General features: G+C 43.6%; 1 protein-coding gene across 1 annotated transcript in view; it reads right to left on the bottom strand.

The window, feature by feature from the left end:
* The window catches only part of KIAA0930 (KIAA0930 ortholog), a 91,907-nt gene that overhangs the window by 34,882 nt on the left and 37,504 nt on the right, over window positions 1–19,521 (bottom strand). Inside the window, exon 2 of the mRNA XM_070755278.1 lies at window positions 856–1,004. Within this exon, the coding sequence (XP_070611379.1) occupies window positions 856–1,004 (149 nt within the window). The remainder of the gene's footprint in view (window positions 1–855; window positions 1,005–19,521) is intronic.

The following is a 19,521-nucleotide window of genomic DNA, read 5'->3' as shown; positions in this document are numbered from 1 at the left end:
CAGTAAAAGACCTTGGAATACTAATATCAAATGACCTAAGTGCTAAAGCCCACTGCAACAATATCGCCAAAAAGGCCTCTAGAGTTGTTAACCTGATCCTACGTAGCTTCTGCTCTGGCAATCTCATACTACTCACAAGAGCCTACAAAACTTTTGCCAGACCCACCCTAGACTACTGCTCATCTGTCTGGAACCCATACCACATCTCAGACATTAACACCCTTGAAAACGTCCAAAGATATCTCACCAGAAGAGCCCTTCATTCCTCCACTCGAAACAGAATATCCTACAAAAATAGACTAACAATCCTGGGTCTTGAAAGCCTAGACCTACAGCGCCTAAGCACACAAGATCATATGCTGCAACGTCCTACCGGTCAAAGACTACTTCAGCTTCAACTGCAACAACACAAGAGCATGCAACAGATTCAAACTTAATACGAACCGCTCCAGACTTGACTGTAAAAAATATGACTTTAACAATCGAGTTGTCGAAGCGTGGGACTCATTACCGGACTCAATTGTGTCAACCCCTTACACCCAACATTTCTCCCTTAGACTCTCCACGATTGACCTCTCCAGGTTCCTAAGAGGCCAGTAAGTGCACTAGTGTGCCTTTCCTTTATCTCATATATCATATATATTTTCTTCCTTTCATATATCTTCTCTTCTATTTTCACTTTTATCCTTATATATATTACTTCATGTTTATTTTCTTCCTATGTATTTGTGTATTGGATGCATGAATGAATGAATGAATGAATGAATGAATATGTCAACTGAAGAGGAAACCCATTCGCCGTTTATGAGAGAAGCACAAAAACGTCTTGCAATTTCAGCTTGTTAATCAACCTACCTTCCTTTCTTCTACACCATCTCCGCCAACGTAGGCCACCCTCCTGCGAACGTAGAAGAGCATATCATCTTGCCTTGGAGCCCATTTCTCCATGAAGTAGGTGGAAAACATCCATGTCCAGAATACGATGCGGTCATCTTTGAAAAAACCTAACATGGAAGTCAAAGGGAGGATTAAGAATCGGAGATATCAGATTGCATCCCATTGAGTTTCATACAAAGGTATTGGCTGGAAAATTGGCCACCATTTCAGATGGTCTCCCAGTGACTCAAGTCCGTCTCATCTTGTTATTAATTTAATTTGTATCCCGCCTTCCTTCGGACAGGAGCGGCATACAAATCTAATAAATTATTATTATTATTATTATTATTATTATTATTATTATTATTATTATTATTAATATCTCACACTACTCACAAGAGCCTACAAAACTTTTGCCAGACCCATCCTAGACTACTGCTCATCTGTCTGGAACCCATACCACATCTCAGACATCAAGACCCTTGAAAATATCCAAAGATATTTCACCAGAAGAGCCCTTCATTCCTCCACTCGAAACAGAATACCCTACGAAAATAGACTAACAATCCTGGGTCTAGAAAGCTTAGAACTACGGCGCCTAAAACACGATTTGAGTATTGCCCACAAGATCATATGCTGCAACGTCCTACCGGTCAATGACTACTTCAGCTTCAACCGCAACAACACAAGAGCACGCAACAGATTCAAACTTAATACGAACCGCTCCAAACTTGACAGTAAAAAATATGATTTCAACAATCGAGTGATCGAAGCGTGGAACTCATTACCGGACTCAATAGTGTCAACCCCTAACCCCCAACATTTCTCCCTTAGACTCTCCATGATTGACCTCTCCAGGTTCCTAAGAGGCCAGTAAGGGGCATACATAAGTGCACTAGTGTGCCTTTCGTCCCCTGTCCAATTGTCTCTCCTTTCTCTCACTTATCATATATATTCTCTTTCTTCCATATATCCTCTCCTCTAAGTTCACTTTTACCCTTACATATATTACCACATGTCTTTTTTTCTTCCTATGTATTTGTGTATTGAACAAATGAATAAATAAATAAAATAAAATAAATTATTATTATTATTATTATTATCATCATCATAATCATTATTATTATTATTATTATTATTAATAATAATAATAATAATAATAATATTTATACAAATAAAACTCAACATATCCAACACAACCTCCTTATCCTATTTTCCTTCTTTTTATTTTTTTATTTAAAACAAAACACACATATAAAAAAACTCCATACAAACATAAAAGAAAAACACAAAAAATCCGGTATGATTTGCATCCCAATTTTCGTCAAAAAGCACATACGGGGCTCTATACATTTTTATATTAATTGAGAACATTTTTGTCTGCATATTTTACTATATATACTGTACTATACATTTAATAAGAAAAGAAAATTTCAAAAAGAATAAAAAAGAAGAAAAGACATTTAAAAAATCTAATTTCAGTTAAAAAGATAAACATATCAATTATTGATCTTTTGAACTTTACATTTGACTTCAATTAATTAGCTATTTCTTTGTTTTAACCAATGGTAGAATTTATCCCAAACTCTATAATAATCCATTTCCCCTTTCCCTTCTATTTTTTTCGTTAACATATCCATCTCTTCTTCCTATTTTCCATACAACAACCCTATGAGGTGGGTTGGACTGAAAGAGAGCGACTGGCCCAAATTCACCCAGCCGGCTTCCATGGCTAAAGCGGGACTTGAACTGGCGATCTCCTGTTTTCTAAGCCTAGTGCAGTGTTGGAAAATCTTTTTTTGGTTTGCATGCCAAAAGAGTGTGTGTGCGTGTGCTAGCATGCACGCACATCCCCACATCCATTCCCTCCTCCCATGTATACCCATCCCGATTCCCCTGCACATTCGCACAATTCCCCTAAACCCCGCGCATATATACAGGCCTCACTGAGAGGGTGAGGAAACGGGCAAACCGGAAGTTCGGAAAAACGGACTTCCAGTTTGCCCATTGTGCTGTTTTTCGCACTCCGGAACCTTCAGGGAAGCTTCCCGAAGGCCCAGAGCGCAAAAAACAACACAACGGGGAAACCGGAAGTCTGTTTTCCAAACTTCCGGTTTGCCTGCTATTCTGCTGGGCTCTCTGGTAGGAGCCTCCCGAAAATTCAAGGGTACAAATTTCAGACACACACCCGTTTGAAAATTCAAAACAATGCTCTTTATCACAAAATTCTAAATAAACTAAGCACTCTTTTTGTATTGCAAAGAGCACTCGTCCAAAAACAGCCTGGTAGTCTGTACAATTCCCTTAATCAGTCCTTAAGTACTTAGATTTGCAGCTGTGAAGAAACGTCACAGCCCTTCTTCTTCCACGAAGTGAAACACACACAGACTTTGCTCTGCTTTGGTTTCAACGTCGTGAAAAATCAACAAACAAAGTCAGGAAACAGCAAGGCAGTCCTGAAGAACAATGATCAGATAATCTTCCACAACGGCCAAACCCACACGCTGCTATCTGCACCTCTATAACTGTCTGGTTTGGTGCTGCAACCCAACAGGATCGACACAGACTTCAGAGGATCATCAGAACTGCAGAAAAAACAATTGCTGCCAACCTGCCTTCCATTGAGGACCTGTATACTGCACGAGTCAAAAAGAGGGCGGGGAAAATATTTACTGACCCCTCTCATCCTGGACACAAATTGTTTCAACTCCTACCCTCAAAACATCGCTAAAGAGCACTGCACACCAAGACAACTAGATACAAGAACAGTTTTTTCCCGAACACCATCATTCTACTAAACAAATAATTCACTCAACACTGTCAGACTTTCTACTAAATCTGCACTTCTATTCTACTAGTTTTTCTCATCATTCCTTTCACCCATTTCCTCCCATGTTGACTGTATGACTGTAACTTGTTGCTTATATCCTAAGATTTTTATTAATATTGCTTCTTCATTGCTTATTTGACCCCTATGACAATCATTAAGTGTTGTACCACATGATTCTTGACAAATGTATATTTTATTTTATGTACGCTGAGAGCTTATGCACCAAGACAAATTCCTTGTGTGTCCAATCACACTTGGCCAATAAAAATTCTATTGTATTCTATTTATATCAGAAGCACTAATTACTGGAGCCCCACCCAAACACAGGGGGCCTCTCTTATCTCCTGTAATATGTCCTCAATTGGTCTCTTCTACGCATAATTCTGCGCTTGCGTGGGTCCAAGACTTCCGCATCCGAATCGACTGAAGATAATGGAGATTGATTCCCTGGGCTGTGTGCCAAGCCCCCCTCTTCCAAGTCACTCCCACCTTCTTCTTCGTCCGAGGAAACTGCACTACCTGACTCTGTCGGCAATAAAACAGGCCTATGACATGTTGAAGTTTCCCCTGCATCCACCTCCACATTCCCTGGGGCAGGAGCTGGGCCAGAGCCAACCACAACATCTGCTGGGCATTTCTTTGCATTCCAGGCCTTCAGGGAAGCTTCCCTGAAGCCTCCGGGGGACGAAATTACCTTCTTCAGGGCCACAAATCTGCTGGCTGGAGCGTGCATGCGCACTGGAGCTGTCATAAGGCAACGCCTCACGTAGCCTCCAATATGGTTCCGTGTGCCCCTGTGGCACGCATGCCATAGGCTTGCCATCACGGGCCTAGTGCCTTAACCACAAGATCAAATTGGCTCTTATGATAGCTAAGTTCTCATATCATTTTTGGAGAAAAATCTAACTCAGACATCTCTATATTTCTTCAAACTAGGATTCTTAGGCCTTCCCACAACAAAAACCACAATCTCATCAAATTGCCTGTATTGTAAAAATCGGTAAAAGATTGAAACACTTTCAGGCAAAGTATTCTCTGTTTTTTTGAGAGAGAAAAATTTACTCCCTCAGAAACACAAGTGTGTGGCGGGGAATATTTCCATGAGGCAAAAGATTGCGAAGTTCATTAGAATTTGACCTCCATTCATTACTGCCTATTACTTAAGTCTGTCAGCCAAAAAATGGAAACTTCACAGCAATCTGCCAAGGCAATTTGGCAAGATTCGCCTACATCAATAACCTTATTGCAACCCCGCGGCGGTTTGCTTGGCAAATACATTAGGCTTGAAAAAGTCTTTCCCCCAAAATGTTTGACAGGGAGCAAAAGCCGTACAGCAGAAGTAAAGAATCATCTCTTTCCGACAAATCCAGCAATGTGAAAAGATTAGCAGATTCCCTTCCAGGATATTTCTCTGGAAAAGCTAACCCACCACCACGATCGATGCCAAAGGGCGAGATTTATTATTTATTTATTTATTTATTTATTTATTCATTCATTCATTCATTCATTCATTCATTCATTCATTTATTTGATTTGTATGCAACTCCTCTCCGTAGACTCGGGGCGGCTCACAACAATAACAAGAACAATGTAAGAACAAATCTAATAATTTAAAAAACACTAAAAACCCCATTATTAAAAGCAAACACACACACACAAACATACCATGTATAAACTGTATAGGCCCGGGGGAGATGTCTCAGTTCCCCCATGCCTGATGGCAGACATGGGTCTTAAGAACTTTACGAAAGGCAAGGAGGGTGGGGGCAGTTCTGATCTCCGGGGGGAGCTGGTTCCAGAGGGTCGGGGCCGCCACAGAGAAGGCTCTTCCCCTGGGTCCCACCAAACGACATTGTTTAGTCGACGGGACCCGGAGAAGGCCAACTCTGTGGGACCTAACCGATCGCTGGGATTCGTGCGGCAGAAGGCAGTCCCGGAAGTATTCTGGTCCGATGCCATGAAGGGCTTTATAGGTCATAACCAACACTTTGAATTGTGCCCGGAAATTGATCGGCAACCAATGCAGACTGCGGAGTGTTGGTGTAACATGGGTATATCTTGGGAAAGCCCATGATTGCTCTCGCAGCTGCATTCTGCACGATCTGAAGTTTCTGAACACTTTTCAAAGGTAGAGATTACCTGCGGGACCACCTTCTGCCGTATGAGTCCCAGCGACCGGTTAGATCCCACAGAGTCGGCCTTCTCTGGGTCCTGTCAACTAGACAATGTCGCCTGGCGGGGCCTAGGGGAAGAGCCTTCTCTGTGGGGGCCCCGGCCCTCTGAAGTCAGCTCCTCCCGGAGATTTGCACTGCCCCCACCCTCCACGCTTTCTGCAAGAGTCTTAGGACTCATTTATGCCTGCCAGGCTTAGAGCGATTAGACCTTAGCCCGCTGGCCGAGTATGGTTGAAAAAGAATGGGAATGGCCGGTTTTTATCATAATTAGGGATTTTAGATGAGTTCATTTAGTTTTAATTAATTGGATTTAACCTACTGTATTTTATTGTTTCTTTTTATATGTTGTAAGCCGTTGAGTCCTCGAAGAAGGGTGGTATAGAAGGAAGGAAGGGAGGGAGGGAGGGAGGGAGGGAAGGAGGGAGGAAGAAAGCAAGGAAGGGAGGAAGGGAAGGGAAGAAAGGAAGGAAGTGAGGGAAAGGAAGGAAGGAGGGAGGGAGGAAGGGAAGGAAGGGAGGGAGGAAGGAAGGGAAGGAGGGAAAGAAAGAAAGAAAGGAAGGGAAAGAAAGGAAGGAAGGAGAGAGGGAGGGAGGGAGGGAAGAAGGGAGGGAGGGAAGAAGGGAGGGAGGGAAGGAAGGAAGGATTTCTCACATTGCTTCTGATCTTTCCCCCAACTAACCTCAGATTGTGCCCCCTTGTTCTTGTGTTCACTTTCCTATTATTCCTAGTATTACTGTATTACCGTGTTTCCCCAAAAGTAAGACAGTGTCTTACTTTCTTTTTACCCCCAAAAGCCCAACTACGTCTTACTTTCGGGGTATGTCTTACATTGGAAAAAAATTGAAAGGGTCGCGTTCCCGAAGGCATCTCCCCAGAGTCCAGAAGGGCAGCCGCGGGACAGGAGCCTCGTGAGCCCTTTTCCAAGTTCAACCTCAGGGCTCCAAGCGGCGTGCACGCGTGGAGCCGCAGACGCGTGTCGGGGAAGTATGTGTCTGGAGGGGAGGAGCCGCTCTGCGCAGTTGGGCAGCCCCACCTGCCTGCCGGAAAGGAGGCGGGCGAAGGAGGGCGCAGCTCCGGCCGCTCGCCTCGGAGCCGGTCGGCCTCGCTGGCCACTTGCAGCCGAGCCTCGGCAGGACTCGGTTGCTGGGACGAGCGCCTTCGCTGCAAGCCGCCGCCCGCTCGGCTCGCTTTGGACCAGCGGCGTCCTTCGCTTTGCCAAGCCAGGGAAGAGGCGGTGGCGCCGCGGCGAGGCGAAGGGCGCGCGGGGAGCTTGGAAGCGACGTCATCAGGCTCCCCCCGGCAATACCCCCGTGTTTCCCCAAAAGTAAGACATATGTCTTACTTTCGGGGTACGGCTTATATTAGCCGACCCCCCTGAAACCCCCGATACGTCTTACAATCGGGGGTGTCTTACTATCGGGGAAACAGGGTAATAGTATTACTGTTAATAATACCAGTTTGTCTTCCTCAGAGCCAACAACGAATACCTAGTTAAGTGAAGGTTTCCTTCATTAAGCATAAAAAATTAAGACATCTAGAAATCAACTAGCTCTATTTTTAAGGTTGGATGCCACATGGATTCACTTCTGATTGCTTCCTTCTCTTTGAATTTACACAAAGGCACAGAATATCCCCAGTCCTATATCCAGTTTCCTAACCATTACAGACTATATACAGTTCAGTTTTTCTAATCCAAAGGTTAATCTCTGATTAGGTCTATTATCTAAGATGTTCTTCTGCTGGTGCGAATTGGCATTGCCACACGCTATTTTAGAAAGTGATTATCTTAATAATAATAACAACCCTAAAGGAATGAGGAGTTTCAGTAACCCTGCAAGCAATGCTTAAGGGAGCATGAATGCTATCAGTAACCCTGTGAACAATGTTTAAGGGAGCATGAAAGGGCAAGGGGGTGAAGCAAAAGAACATCCCCCCCACAGAGGTTGAAATATTGGGGGAGATATTAAAAGAGGCAGAATAATATATTTCCCCAAAAGGGGAAATGGAGAAAAAAAAATCTTAACGTGAATAGAGATGGATATTTTGTGGCCATTAAGAAAAACGGGTCCTTTCTTAATGGACACAAAAGTAATTAATTAATTTTTAAAATTATTATTAATTTTTAAAATTATGTTCAATATTTTTTTGCCTCTTCTCAAGAACCATTTTCCACTTACAAACTTGAGCCGCTGAAACTGTAACCGGAAAAGGCAGAGAGAAGCCTCCGTGGGGCCTCTCTAGGAATCTCCTGGGAGGAAACGGGCAGAAAAGGCAGGGAGAAGCCTCCATGGGGCCTCTCTAGGAATCTCCTGGGAAGAAACAGGACCGAAAAAGGTGAGGAGAAACCTCTGTGGGGCCTCTCTAGGAATCTCCTGGGAGGAAACAGGGCCAGAGGAGGTGGGGAGAAGCCTCTGTGGGGCCTCTCTAGGAATCTCCTGGGAGGAAACAGGCCTCCACTCTCCCTGTGGTTTCCCCAATCGCACATATTATTAGCTTTTACATTGATTCCTATGGGAAAAATTGCTTCTTCTTACAAACCTTCACATGTTGTCAGCACATTCAACTTTGTACAGAACAAAGTATTCAATGAGGATATTTCACTCATTCAGATATGGGATGTGTTCTTTTAAGTGTTCCCTTTATTTTATTTTATTTTGAGCAGTGTATTTTTCCATGCTGTCTCTTAAGGGTTTGTTATATGCACTTCATATCTCCTACTCTGTGCTGTGTGCTATTACAGTGTTCCCTCGATTTCCGCGGGGGATGCGTTCCGAGACCGTCCGCGAAAGTCGAATTTCCGCGAAGTAGAGATGCGGAAGTAAATATACCATTTTTGGCTATGGACAGTATCACAAGCCTTCCCTTAACACTTTAAACCCCTAAATTGCAATTTCCCATTCCCTTAACAACCATTTACTGACCATTATTACTGGTACTCACCATTGAATAAGACACTTAGTGATCCTGATATTTATAAACATAATTATTTATTAACAATAATTATTTTTCTTGTTATTTATTTGCAAAAATTATTAGTTTGGCGATGACGTATGATGTCATCGAGTGGGAAAAACCGTGGTATAGGAAAAAACCTGCGAAGTATTTTTTAATTAATATTTTTTGAAAAACCGTGGTATAGGCTATTCGCGAAGCTCGAACCCTGCGAAAATCGAGGGAACACTGTACTTGGTGCAAAAAAACCCCCTAGTCCCTGTGGAAAAGAAAGCAAGTTATTAGGCCGCTCCGAGTCTCCGGAGAGGGGCGGCATACAAATCTAATAAATAATAATAATAATAATGTTCCCCGGGGTCACGCACCCCCTGACATCGCTCCGCACCCCCCCAGGGGGGGGGTGCCCCACTATTTGGGAAACACTGCAAATGGGATGTCCTCTGATGAACCCTGTATCGTTTTCCAGTGCCCTGCTCAATCCTTCAATTATTAGTAAGTCACATGCTGTGTTTCCTCCAGTCTCACACCAACGGCTCCCAGGAATTTAGCTGCATATTTTCAAGTGGGGGCCAGACAGCTGTGTATTGGGAGACAATAGAATATTTGTAGCTCAGGGTTGAAATGAGGACTCCTTGGTGCTCTTCAAAACGTCCTAAGCAAACCAAAAGACTCAGCAACCCCAGAAGAAGAAAAACAACAGGAGTCGTTTATAACATACAATGTGAGAACTATTGATGATGATTTCCCAGGATCATACACCCCCACCCCCCAGAATCGCTCCGTCCCCTTCCCCCCCAGGAGGGCCCACCCCACTATTTGAGAAACACCAGGTTAATGAAACGTTTGGAGGGGAGAGGGAAGCAAGCCCAGAGAGCAAAAATATTACAAAAGGTAGGATAGAATGTTTCTCCTAAAGGAGAAATGAGGGGGGGGGATCTTAAGGGAGGCAGAAACCAGCCCTGGTCTCCCTGCCCCCCCAAAAAACTGAGGCGGCCAGCGTTTAGAAATGCAGAAACTCCAGATAAGCAACACAATTGGGCAGGCCAAAGGCTGACAAGATTAACTCAGACAAATTCCTAGGACACTGATGGCGAACCTATGGCACGGGTGCCACAGGTGGCACGCGGAGCCATATCTGCTGGCACATGAAGCATTGCTCTAGCTCAGCTCCAACGTGCATGTCTGTGCTGACCAGCTGATTTCTGGCTCGCACAGAAGTTCTGGAAGGGTGTTTTTGGCTTCCAGAGAGCCTCCGGGGGGATGGGGCAGGGCAGCCGCCCCGGATTTTTGGAGAGGGGTGGCATCCAAATCTAATATATTATTATTATTATTATTATTATTATTATTATTATTATTATTATTATTTTACCCTCCCCTGGCTCCAGGGAAGACTTTGGAGCCTGGGGAGGGCGAAACACAAGCCTACTGGACCCACCAGAAGTTGGGAAACAGGCCGTTTCCAGCCTCCAGAGGGCCTCCGGGGGGCGAGGGAAGCATTTTTGCCCTCCCCAGGCATTGAATTATGGGTGTGGGCACGCATGCAGGCACGATAGCAAGCATGCATGGTCTTTTGGCACCCGAGAAAAAAAAAGGTTCGCCATCACTGACCTAGGATTTGCTTTTCCCCTTTTGCCTATAGAGCCAGCCATGACCTCTACATGACCCTGCAGAAATTAAAAAAAGGTATAAAAACCCACCCTATTTCTCAACTGCATTTTGTCAGCTGTCTCAGAATCACATGCTGTTGGTGGTTCTGCTCATCAATAAACCAATTTTCTTTGCAATCAGCTTCCATTTTATTCCCAATTTGGGATTGGAACTCAATTTTTCTTACTGTAGGCTTTAAAAAAAGCTTTGTGTGTGTGTTCACAAGACGCAGCGAGGCCTGGAAAGCTACGAAAAGCTCAAACACTGTTATCCACCTTCCATAAGGCGAGTTCACCCATCAGAAATAAAACTGTTTTCGCAGCTTCACTTCACAAGAAGCGAAACAAAGTCTACACCGCAGAAAATCAGCTCTTAAACTGGCTGCACTTATAAAAAGACCCCAGAATTAAAGGGCATCCGTCATTTGTTGCACCCAAGTTGTAAGCCCAGCCTTTTTCTCTTATTAAACAAGGTTACTAACAGCCTGTCATCGCAGAGTGGTAGATTTCATAGAATAGAGGAAAACGGTGCAAACTGTGAGGTCACTGTGTCCTCAAACCTGATATTTTTTCCCCCTTTTGCCTTAGAAGAAAACTGTTTGGACTATAAATCAGCATTACGGGGTCATTTTAACTTTCTGAAAAAGAGAAACTGAATTCTGAAAATGGTTTTTCCTCACCCAGAATTTGGAATATCTTGGTTAATGCTTCTTTTTTTAAAACAGCATTAAAAGGGGGCTTAAGTCATTGTATTATTATTATTATTATTATTATTATTATTATTATTATCATCATTATCATTATTTATTAGATTTGTATGCCGCCACTCGGGGCGGCTCACAACAACAACAACAATAATAATAATAATAATAATAATAATAATAATAATAATAATTTATTGGATTTGTATGCCGCCCCTCTCCGTAGACTCGGGGCGGCTAACAACAATAATAAAAACAACTAAAAACCCTTATTATAAAACCAAACATACACACAAACATACCATGCATAACTTGTAATGGCCTAGGGGGAAGGAATATCTCAACTGCCCCATGCCTGGCAGTATAAATGAGTCTTGAGTAGTTTACAAAAGACAGGGAGGGTGGGGGCAGTTCTGATCGCCGGGGGGGAGTTAGTTCCAGAGGGCCGGGGCCGCCACAGAGAAGGCTCTTCCCCTGGGGCCTGCCAAATGACATTGTTTAGTCGACGGGACCCGGAGAAGGCCAACTCTGTGGGACCTTATCGGTCGCTGGGATTCGTGCGGTAGCAGGCGGTTCCGGAGGTAATCTGGTCCAATGCCATGTAGGGCTTGTATAACATTGTAGAAGCAGCCCAGGGAATTCTCCAACAGTGTGAAAATTTAACTCCGTCCCTGACTGTTGAAACAGGGGGAGATGAGATGTTCTTGCATCCAGTGGGAGTAACCATGAGCAGATGGTTGGCTGGTTCCCATAACACAGTGGTTCTCAACCTTTCTAACGCCGCGGCCCCTTAATACAGTTCCTCATGTCGTGGTGACCCCGAACCATAAGTCTAGCGGCAAGTCTAGCCTTGGGGATTGTAAAAGATATTTTGATTAATATAATTTAGATGTGTTTGGTAAGTAACTACATAGATCAATGATGGTGAGCCTATGGCACGCGTGCCACAGGTGGCATGCAGAGCCATATTGTCCTGTGTCAGCTTCAGCACGCATGCGTGCGCTAGCCAGCTGATTTTCAGCCTTGGAGAAGGTCGTTTCGCCTTCCAGATGCTTCAGGGAAGCTTCCCCGAAGCCCCAGAATACGAAAAACCACCCAACGGGCAAACCAGAAGTTCGGAAAAACAGACTTCCAATTTGCCTGTTGTGCTGTTTTTTACACTCTGGGGCCTTCAAGGAAGTCTGTTTTTCTGAACTTCTGGAGGTGGGGTTTCGAGGACTTCAGTGTTTTTGTGATGCTGCGATTTCGTTGAGGCTCCCTTCGCTGGGAAACCCCACCTCCGGACTTCCGTTGCCAGGGAAGCGCCTGTTTTTGCGATGCTGGGATTGCCCTGCTGGGATTCCCCTGCAGCATCGCAAAAACACAGAAGTCCAGAGGTGGGGTTTCCCATGGAGGGGAGCCTCAGGGGAATCCCAGCAGCGCAAAAACGGGCGCTTCAGCTGGCAAAAGGGGTGAATTTTGGGCTTGCATGCATTAATCACTTTTCCATTGATTCCTATGGGAAACATTGTTTCGTCTTACAAACTTTTCACCTTACGAACCTCGTCCTGGAACCAATTAAGTTCGTAAGACAAGGTATCACTGTATAACATTTTGTGTTACTTACTTACTTACTTACCTACTTACTTATTTATTTATTTAGTTGGTTAGTTAGTTGGTTAGTTGGTTAGTTTTAATACCGCCCTTCTTAGACTCAGGACGGCTTACAACATGTTAGCAACAGCACTTTTTAACAGAGCCAGCCTATGGCCCCCGCAATCCGGGTCCTCATTTGACCCACCTTGGAAGGATGGAAGGCTGAGTCAACCTTGAGCCGGTGATGAGATTTGAACTGCTGACCTACAGACCTATAGTCAACTTCAGTGGGCTGCAGTACAGCACTCTACCTGCTGCGCCACCCCGGCTCATTTGTAATCATTTGGTTTTCATTGGCAGTCATTTCATTAAGAAAAAGTGGAACAAAGCATATAATAAAATGTTAATTCAGCCACCTTCAAACCTTATAGTTCTTTCAGATTGTTGCTAGGGCTAACACAGGAGGGGTAAAAAGAGGAGTGGGGAGAGGAGGAGAGAACACGATAAAATATACATTTCCTGAAATAATATTTAGCCAAATATAATTTAGATTTTCCCTTGTTTCTCTTAGAAACATAGAAACATAGAAGTCTGATGGCAGAAAAAGACCTCATGGTCCATCTAGTCTGCCCTTATACTATTTTCTGTATTTTATCTTAGGATGGATATATGTTTATCCCAGGCATGTTTAAATTCAGTTACTGTGGCTTTATCTACCACGTCTGCTGGAAGTTTGTTCCAAGGATCTACTACTCTTTCAGTCAAATAATATTTTCTCATGTTGCTTTTGATCCTTCCCCCAACTAACTTCAGATTGTGTCCCCTTGTTCTTGTGTTCACTTTCCCTTTAAAAACACTTCCCTCCTGGACCTTATTTAACCCTTTAATATATTTAAATGTTTCGATCATGTCCCCCCTTTTCCTTCTGTCCTCCAGACTATACAGATTGAGTTCATGAAGTCTTTCCTGATACGTTTTATGCTTAAGACCTTCCACCATTCTTGTAGCCCCTCTTTGGACCCGTTCAATTTTGTCAATATCTTTTTGTAGGTGAGGTCTCCAGAACTGAACACAGTATTCCAACTGTGGTCTCACCAGCGTTCTATATAGCGGGATCATAATCTCCCTCTTCCTGCTTGTTATACCTCTAGCTATGCAGCCAAGCATCCTACTTCTCTTTGGACAGGTATTTGCTAAAGGCTACTTAGGAACGTAATACAATTCTCCGAGAAAATGAAATGTCGACTCGTCTGACCCAAACAATCGTCTCTCTTCCAAATTAAAGGCTTCGGGAAAGGGATATTATTTCAGGATACAAAATTTATTTACCCCAATCGAAAGCCCAACTCACCAGAGGAGAAAAACATGTCATAAAGGAGCTGATGCAAGGATGGAAAGAATCAATAATGATTATTGCTTGGAGTTACTTTTAGCGTTTCACCTGAATCCCAATTTAACCTCGGGTGGATGCTGCTGTGATATTTCATGAAGCATGCCAAGCAATTATTCTGTATAGCAACATCAGCCTCCGGGTAGCAGTAAGTCAGCTAACCGAACAATGGACCTGAGCAAGGAGAGCGGCTGTCAGACCCAAATAATATCCCCCCACCTTTATTAGACCTTTCGATTTTTCAACCCATTAAAGGAGAGATAATTCTCGTGCCCTGAAGAAAAAATTCTCTCAACGCAGATACCCACAAATGATTACAAAATTCTGAACGTTCTTTTGTGTTCTCGCTACACCTTTACGCGGGCCTAGCCAAAGATATATTGGACAAAGTATAATGGACAAAAGAAAAAAGGAATAACCATACTCTCCTTAAAACGGGTCCAAAGACGGGCTACAAGAATGGTGGAAGGTCTTAAGCATAAAACGTATCAGGAAAGACTCCATGAACTCAATCTGTATAGTCTGGAGGACAGAAGGAAAAGGGGGGACATGATCAAAACATTTAAATATGCTAAAGGGTTAAATAAGGTTCAGGAGGGAAGTGTTTTTAACAGGAAAGTGAACACAAGAACAAGGGGACACAATCTGAAGTTAGTTGGGGGAAAGATCAAAAGCAACATGAGAAAATATTATTTGACTGAAAGAGTAGTAGATCCTTGGAACAAACTTCCAGCAGACGTGGTAGATAAATCCACAGTAACTGAATTTAAACATGCCTGGGATAAACATATATCCATCCTAAGATAAAATACAGAAAATAGTATAAGGGCAGACTAGATGGACCATGAGGTCTTTTTCTGCCGTCAGACTTCTATGTTTCTATGTTTCTAAAAGCAACACGAATACAGTGGTACCTCTACCTAATGTTCTGCCGGGCTCTCTGGTAGGAGCCTCCCCGAAAATTCAAGGGTACAAATTTCAGACACACACACACACGTTTGAAAATTCAAAACAATGTTCTTTATCCCAAAATTCAAAATAAACTAAGCACTCTTTTTGTATTGCAAAGAGCACTCGTCCCAAAACAACCGGGTAGTCTGTGCAATTTCCCTTAAGCAGTCATTAAGTACTTAGCTAGCAGCTGTGAAGAAACTTCACACCCCTTCTTCTTCCAACGAAGTGAGACACACAGACGCATGTTGCTCTGCTTTGTTTTCAAAGGCGTGAAAAATCAACAAAGTCCAGAAACCAGCAACACAGGATTCCTGACGAACTGCGATCAGATACTCTTCCACAACGGCCAAACCCACATGCTGCTATTTATAGCAGCAGCCCTAATTACTGGAGCCCCACCCAAACACAGGTGGCCGCTCTTATCTCCTGTAATATGTCCTTACTTGGTCTCTTCTACGCATAATTCTGTGCTTGCGTGGATCCAAAACGTCTTCATCCGAATCAATGGGGGGGGGGGGGGCTTCTCGGCGTTCTCCCGAACCCGAACCTGAACTTTTCGGGGTCGGGGTCGGGAGGCCGCCGAGAAGCACCGCCGCCTGCCTGTCACCTTCTTAAACAGCAGGGGGGCTTCTCGGCATTCTCCCAAACCCGAACCCAGAAGTTCGGGTTCGGGAGGCCGCCGAGAAGCGCCCGGCTGTTTCAGAAGGTTACAGCCAGGTGCCGCCGCTCGGCGGAGCGCCATTTTTGCAATCGACGTCGTCATTTTCGGCCGATCTGGAGGCTGGAAAGGAGGTGGGGAATCGCAATAGGGAATTCCATGGGCGGAGCTTTGACGTCACGAAGAGGTCCTTCCTGGAGGCCACGTTTCACAGTCACTCATGCCCTCATCATCTCGAGGCTCGACTACTTTAACGCTCTCTACATGGGGCTACCTTTGAAAAGTGTTCGGAAACTCCAGATCGTACAGAATGCAGTTGCGAGAGCAATCATGGGCTTTCCTAAATATGCCCATGTTACTCCAACACTCCGCAGTCTGCATTGGCTGCCGATCGGTTTCCGGTCACAATTCAAAGTGTTGGTTTTGACCTATAAAGCCCTTCATGGCATAGGACCTGAATATCTCCGGGACCGCCTTCTGCCGCACGAATCCCAGCGACCAGTTAGGTCCCACAGAGTTGGCCTTCTCCGGGTCCCGTTGACTAAACAATGTTGTTTGGCGGGACCCAGGGGAAGAGCCTTCTCTGTGGCGGCCCTAACCCTATGGAACCGACTCCCCCCAGATATCAGAGTTGCCCCCACCCTCCAAGCCTTTCGTAAGCTCTTAAAAACCCACCTCTGTCTTCAGGCATGAGGGAATTGAAATATTCCCTTCCCCATGGCTTATAAAATTTATGTATGGTATGACTGTATGGTATGGTATGACTCCGAGTCTTCGGAGAGGGGCGGCATACAAATCCAAATAATAATAATAATAATAATAAATAATAATAATAATAAATGACTGATCTCTTAAATTGGGGTTTTTAGATTTTTTAATATTAGATTTGTTTACGTTTTATTTTTACTGTTGTTAGCCGCCCCGAGTCTGCAGAGAGGGGCGGCATACAAATCTAATAAATAAATTAATTAATTAAAAAAAATTAAATTTAATTAGATTTGCCATTGTACTGTATTGTTATGTTATTTGCTGTTAGCCGCTCCAAGTCAGAGAAGGGCGGCATACAAATCTAATTAATAAAATTAATTAATTCCTTAATTCATTCATCTGTTACCGCGTTCAGAACGGAAGTAACTGCTCTCTATGAGCAATCATGATTAGACCTGGCAGCGACCTGCCATGAAGTTAGCCTCGGTTGCTGCATGATAGATTAGCCTCATTCATATCATTGATCCCAATATGAAGAAACGTAATAAAGTGGTGATGAAAGAGCCAGGAAAAAAAATATTTGCAGCAAACAAGATTAAATATTCTGTTTTGGGAGGAAATGTTGCTTTAATTCTTGCTTGCAATTTTTCAGATGCAAGCTTAACCCAGGGGAAGGTTCCTTAGCGCTGTAATGTGCAACATTTTATTGAAATTATCACTAGTAAGAGTAACAGCTTAAAACAACAAAGGGTGTTAATGACCATCATACTGAATTTAAAATGTGCTTTTTCTAAAAAAAAAAATTGTTCGTTGCATCGTTAAATAAGTGTTAAGAACATGGATAATGTTACTCCTGAAGGAAACGTAACTTGGTCAAACTCATCCCCCCACCCCATTTTTTAACTTAATAGAATATCCTGAAAATGAGGGATACTATATTACCTCTAATGATGCCATACTTATACATATTCATAATATGCAATCTCTTGTTCCCTGAAGCACAAATAAGGCTAATGAAATTCCTCACTGAAGCAAGGTTAGAAACTGATAAAAATATGGTGGCTCACCAAGCTATCTACTGCATTGGGGTGATTTTTTTTAAAGTAAATATATGAGATTCCATGCTGTAACACAGCCATGAGAAAGGTAGTTGAATTTTCAGGGATGTCAAAAGACAGCAGGAAAAGCAAATTTGACCTAAGTATTCCAAAGTAGGCAGTGTCCGAAATAAGTTTATTTCTTGAAGTAATATTACAATGCAAGAAAATGGTCTGTAACCATAGGAAAGGCTGATGTAAGTCATAATCAGCATGTAATCATGGGTTTATTAACTGTGCTGCAACCTGATTGGTAGTTCCGGCACAAGTTCCAGTGGATCATCTGTGCCACAGCATCATGTCTATGCTTGTAGTCAGTCTGTGCGATCTTTTTGCAGCAGCTGAGTATGTGATCGATTGTTTCATCTGTTTCTTTACAGAGTCTGCACTTTGGATCGTCTGTTGATTTTTCAATTCTGGCTTTGACAGCATTTGTTCTAATGGCCTGTTCTTGTGCCGCCAGTATTAGTCCTTCTGTCTCCTTTTTGAGTGTTCTACTTGTAAGCCATGACCAGGTCTTTTCTTTATCCACTTTGTCTTCAATCTTCTCCAAGAATTGGCCATGCAATGCTTTGTTCCGCCAACTGTCCATACAACATTGAGTTACATTTTTTCTGCACTGGTCCTTAGTTTGCTTCACCTTGAGAAGCTTCCTATTGTTGACCTCCATCAACGCTGACTCTTTGCTCTCCTTCACAAAGTCAGCTAATGCATGCTTCTCTTCTTCCACTGTCTGCTTCACTTGCAAAAGTCCTCTGCCGCCTATTTTCCTTGGTAAATACAAGGAAACCCACTGATGGGTACGCCTTGTCGTGGTAGTGGGGCTTGTGTGCTTCAATGAAGCTGAGAGCTGTGCCGGTGGTAGTGTAAACTACTGGTAGGTCTAACCTTGCCGGAGTGGTCAAAGCAGAGGAGCCACATTAAACGTACCTAACCCATTTAAACTAATGGAGAGACAAAACAAAAAGAAGTCCATACTGGCTCGGTCGTCGCCCAGGATAAAAAGGACCGCGGTGGCTGCTGTGGAACCTGGGCAGCCATCGACAAATGAGCTACAGGAACAAAACAAACAAAGCTTACAAATCAAAAAGCGGCAGAAATTCTCAATGTCAGAGAATCGCACAATCATGAAGTATTATTATAACTCGGAGCCTGAAAACCATTGATATCAAAGACGGATGTACCTATTATTATTATTATTATTATTATTATTATTATTATTATTGATTAGATTTCTATGCTGCCCTTCATGATGGGGCTGGCAGAAAGAAACCCACATGGAAAGGTGATTGAAGGAGGAAAGAGGGAGAGGAGACGCTTAGCTAGTCAGACAAATCAATCCTGACAATCAACGGAGTGACAGATGTCGCAGTCAGACCGTCGCCACCTCCCGCTGCTAATCTAAGAGCCGCCCTAGCCGTGGCAAACACCGTAGCAATGGAGTTCACCTTTCCCCCTTCCAATAAATTAGTCAGGAGGCAGCCAAATCCAATGTAGGTCATGGCCAGCCAAGGCAAGTGCTAGACAGATGCTTCCATTAATCTTCTTTTACGGGTGAGCCCTGCTGAGCTCACTTTCCCAGGCTCTCGTCAGAAACATTTGCGGCATTGTGTCACCTGCTCTTCCCCTTTTTTTGACGCGTTGCAACATGGAAATGCATGTAGCAAAGCAACGTGGCTCATAATGTGACTTCACAACTCTGCATCGTTCATACCCTCCATCTCCCCATCTAAAACTGAAATTGCCAAAACTTTGAGACATGTGCTTGTGTTTTTCCCTATAAAACACAGTGTTTGTTTAACGGAGGTGCATTATCGGGCAGTCCGAGTGTCAAACTCGCGGTCTGTGGGCTGTATGCATCACATGGTGGCCACGCCCACCCTCATTTTAGCGAAGGGGGGCGGGAATCATTTATTTATTATTTATTAGATTTGTATGCCGCCCCTCTCCGTAGACTAGG

This window comes from Erythrolamprus reginae, chromosome 6 (assembly GCF_031021105.1).
Source record: "Erythrolamprus reginae isolate rEryReg1 chromosome 6, rEryReg1.hap1, whole genome shotgun sequence".
Taxonomy (NCBI): domain Eukaryota; kingdom Metazoa; phylum Chordata; class Lepidosauria; order Squamata; family Dipsadidae; genus Erythrolamprus; species Erythrolamprus reginae.
The sequence above is the reverse complement of the archived record's forward strand: the minus strand, read 5'-3'. Positions and strand labels throughout refer to the sequence as shown.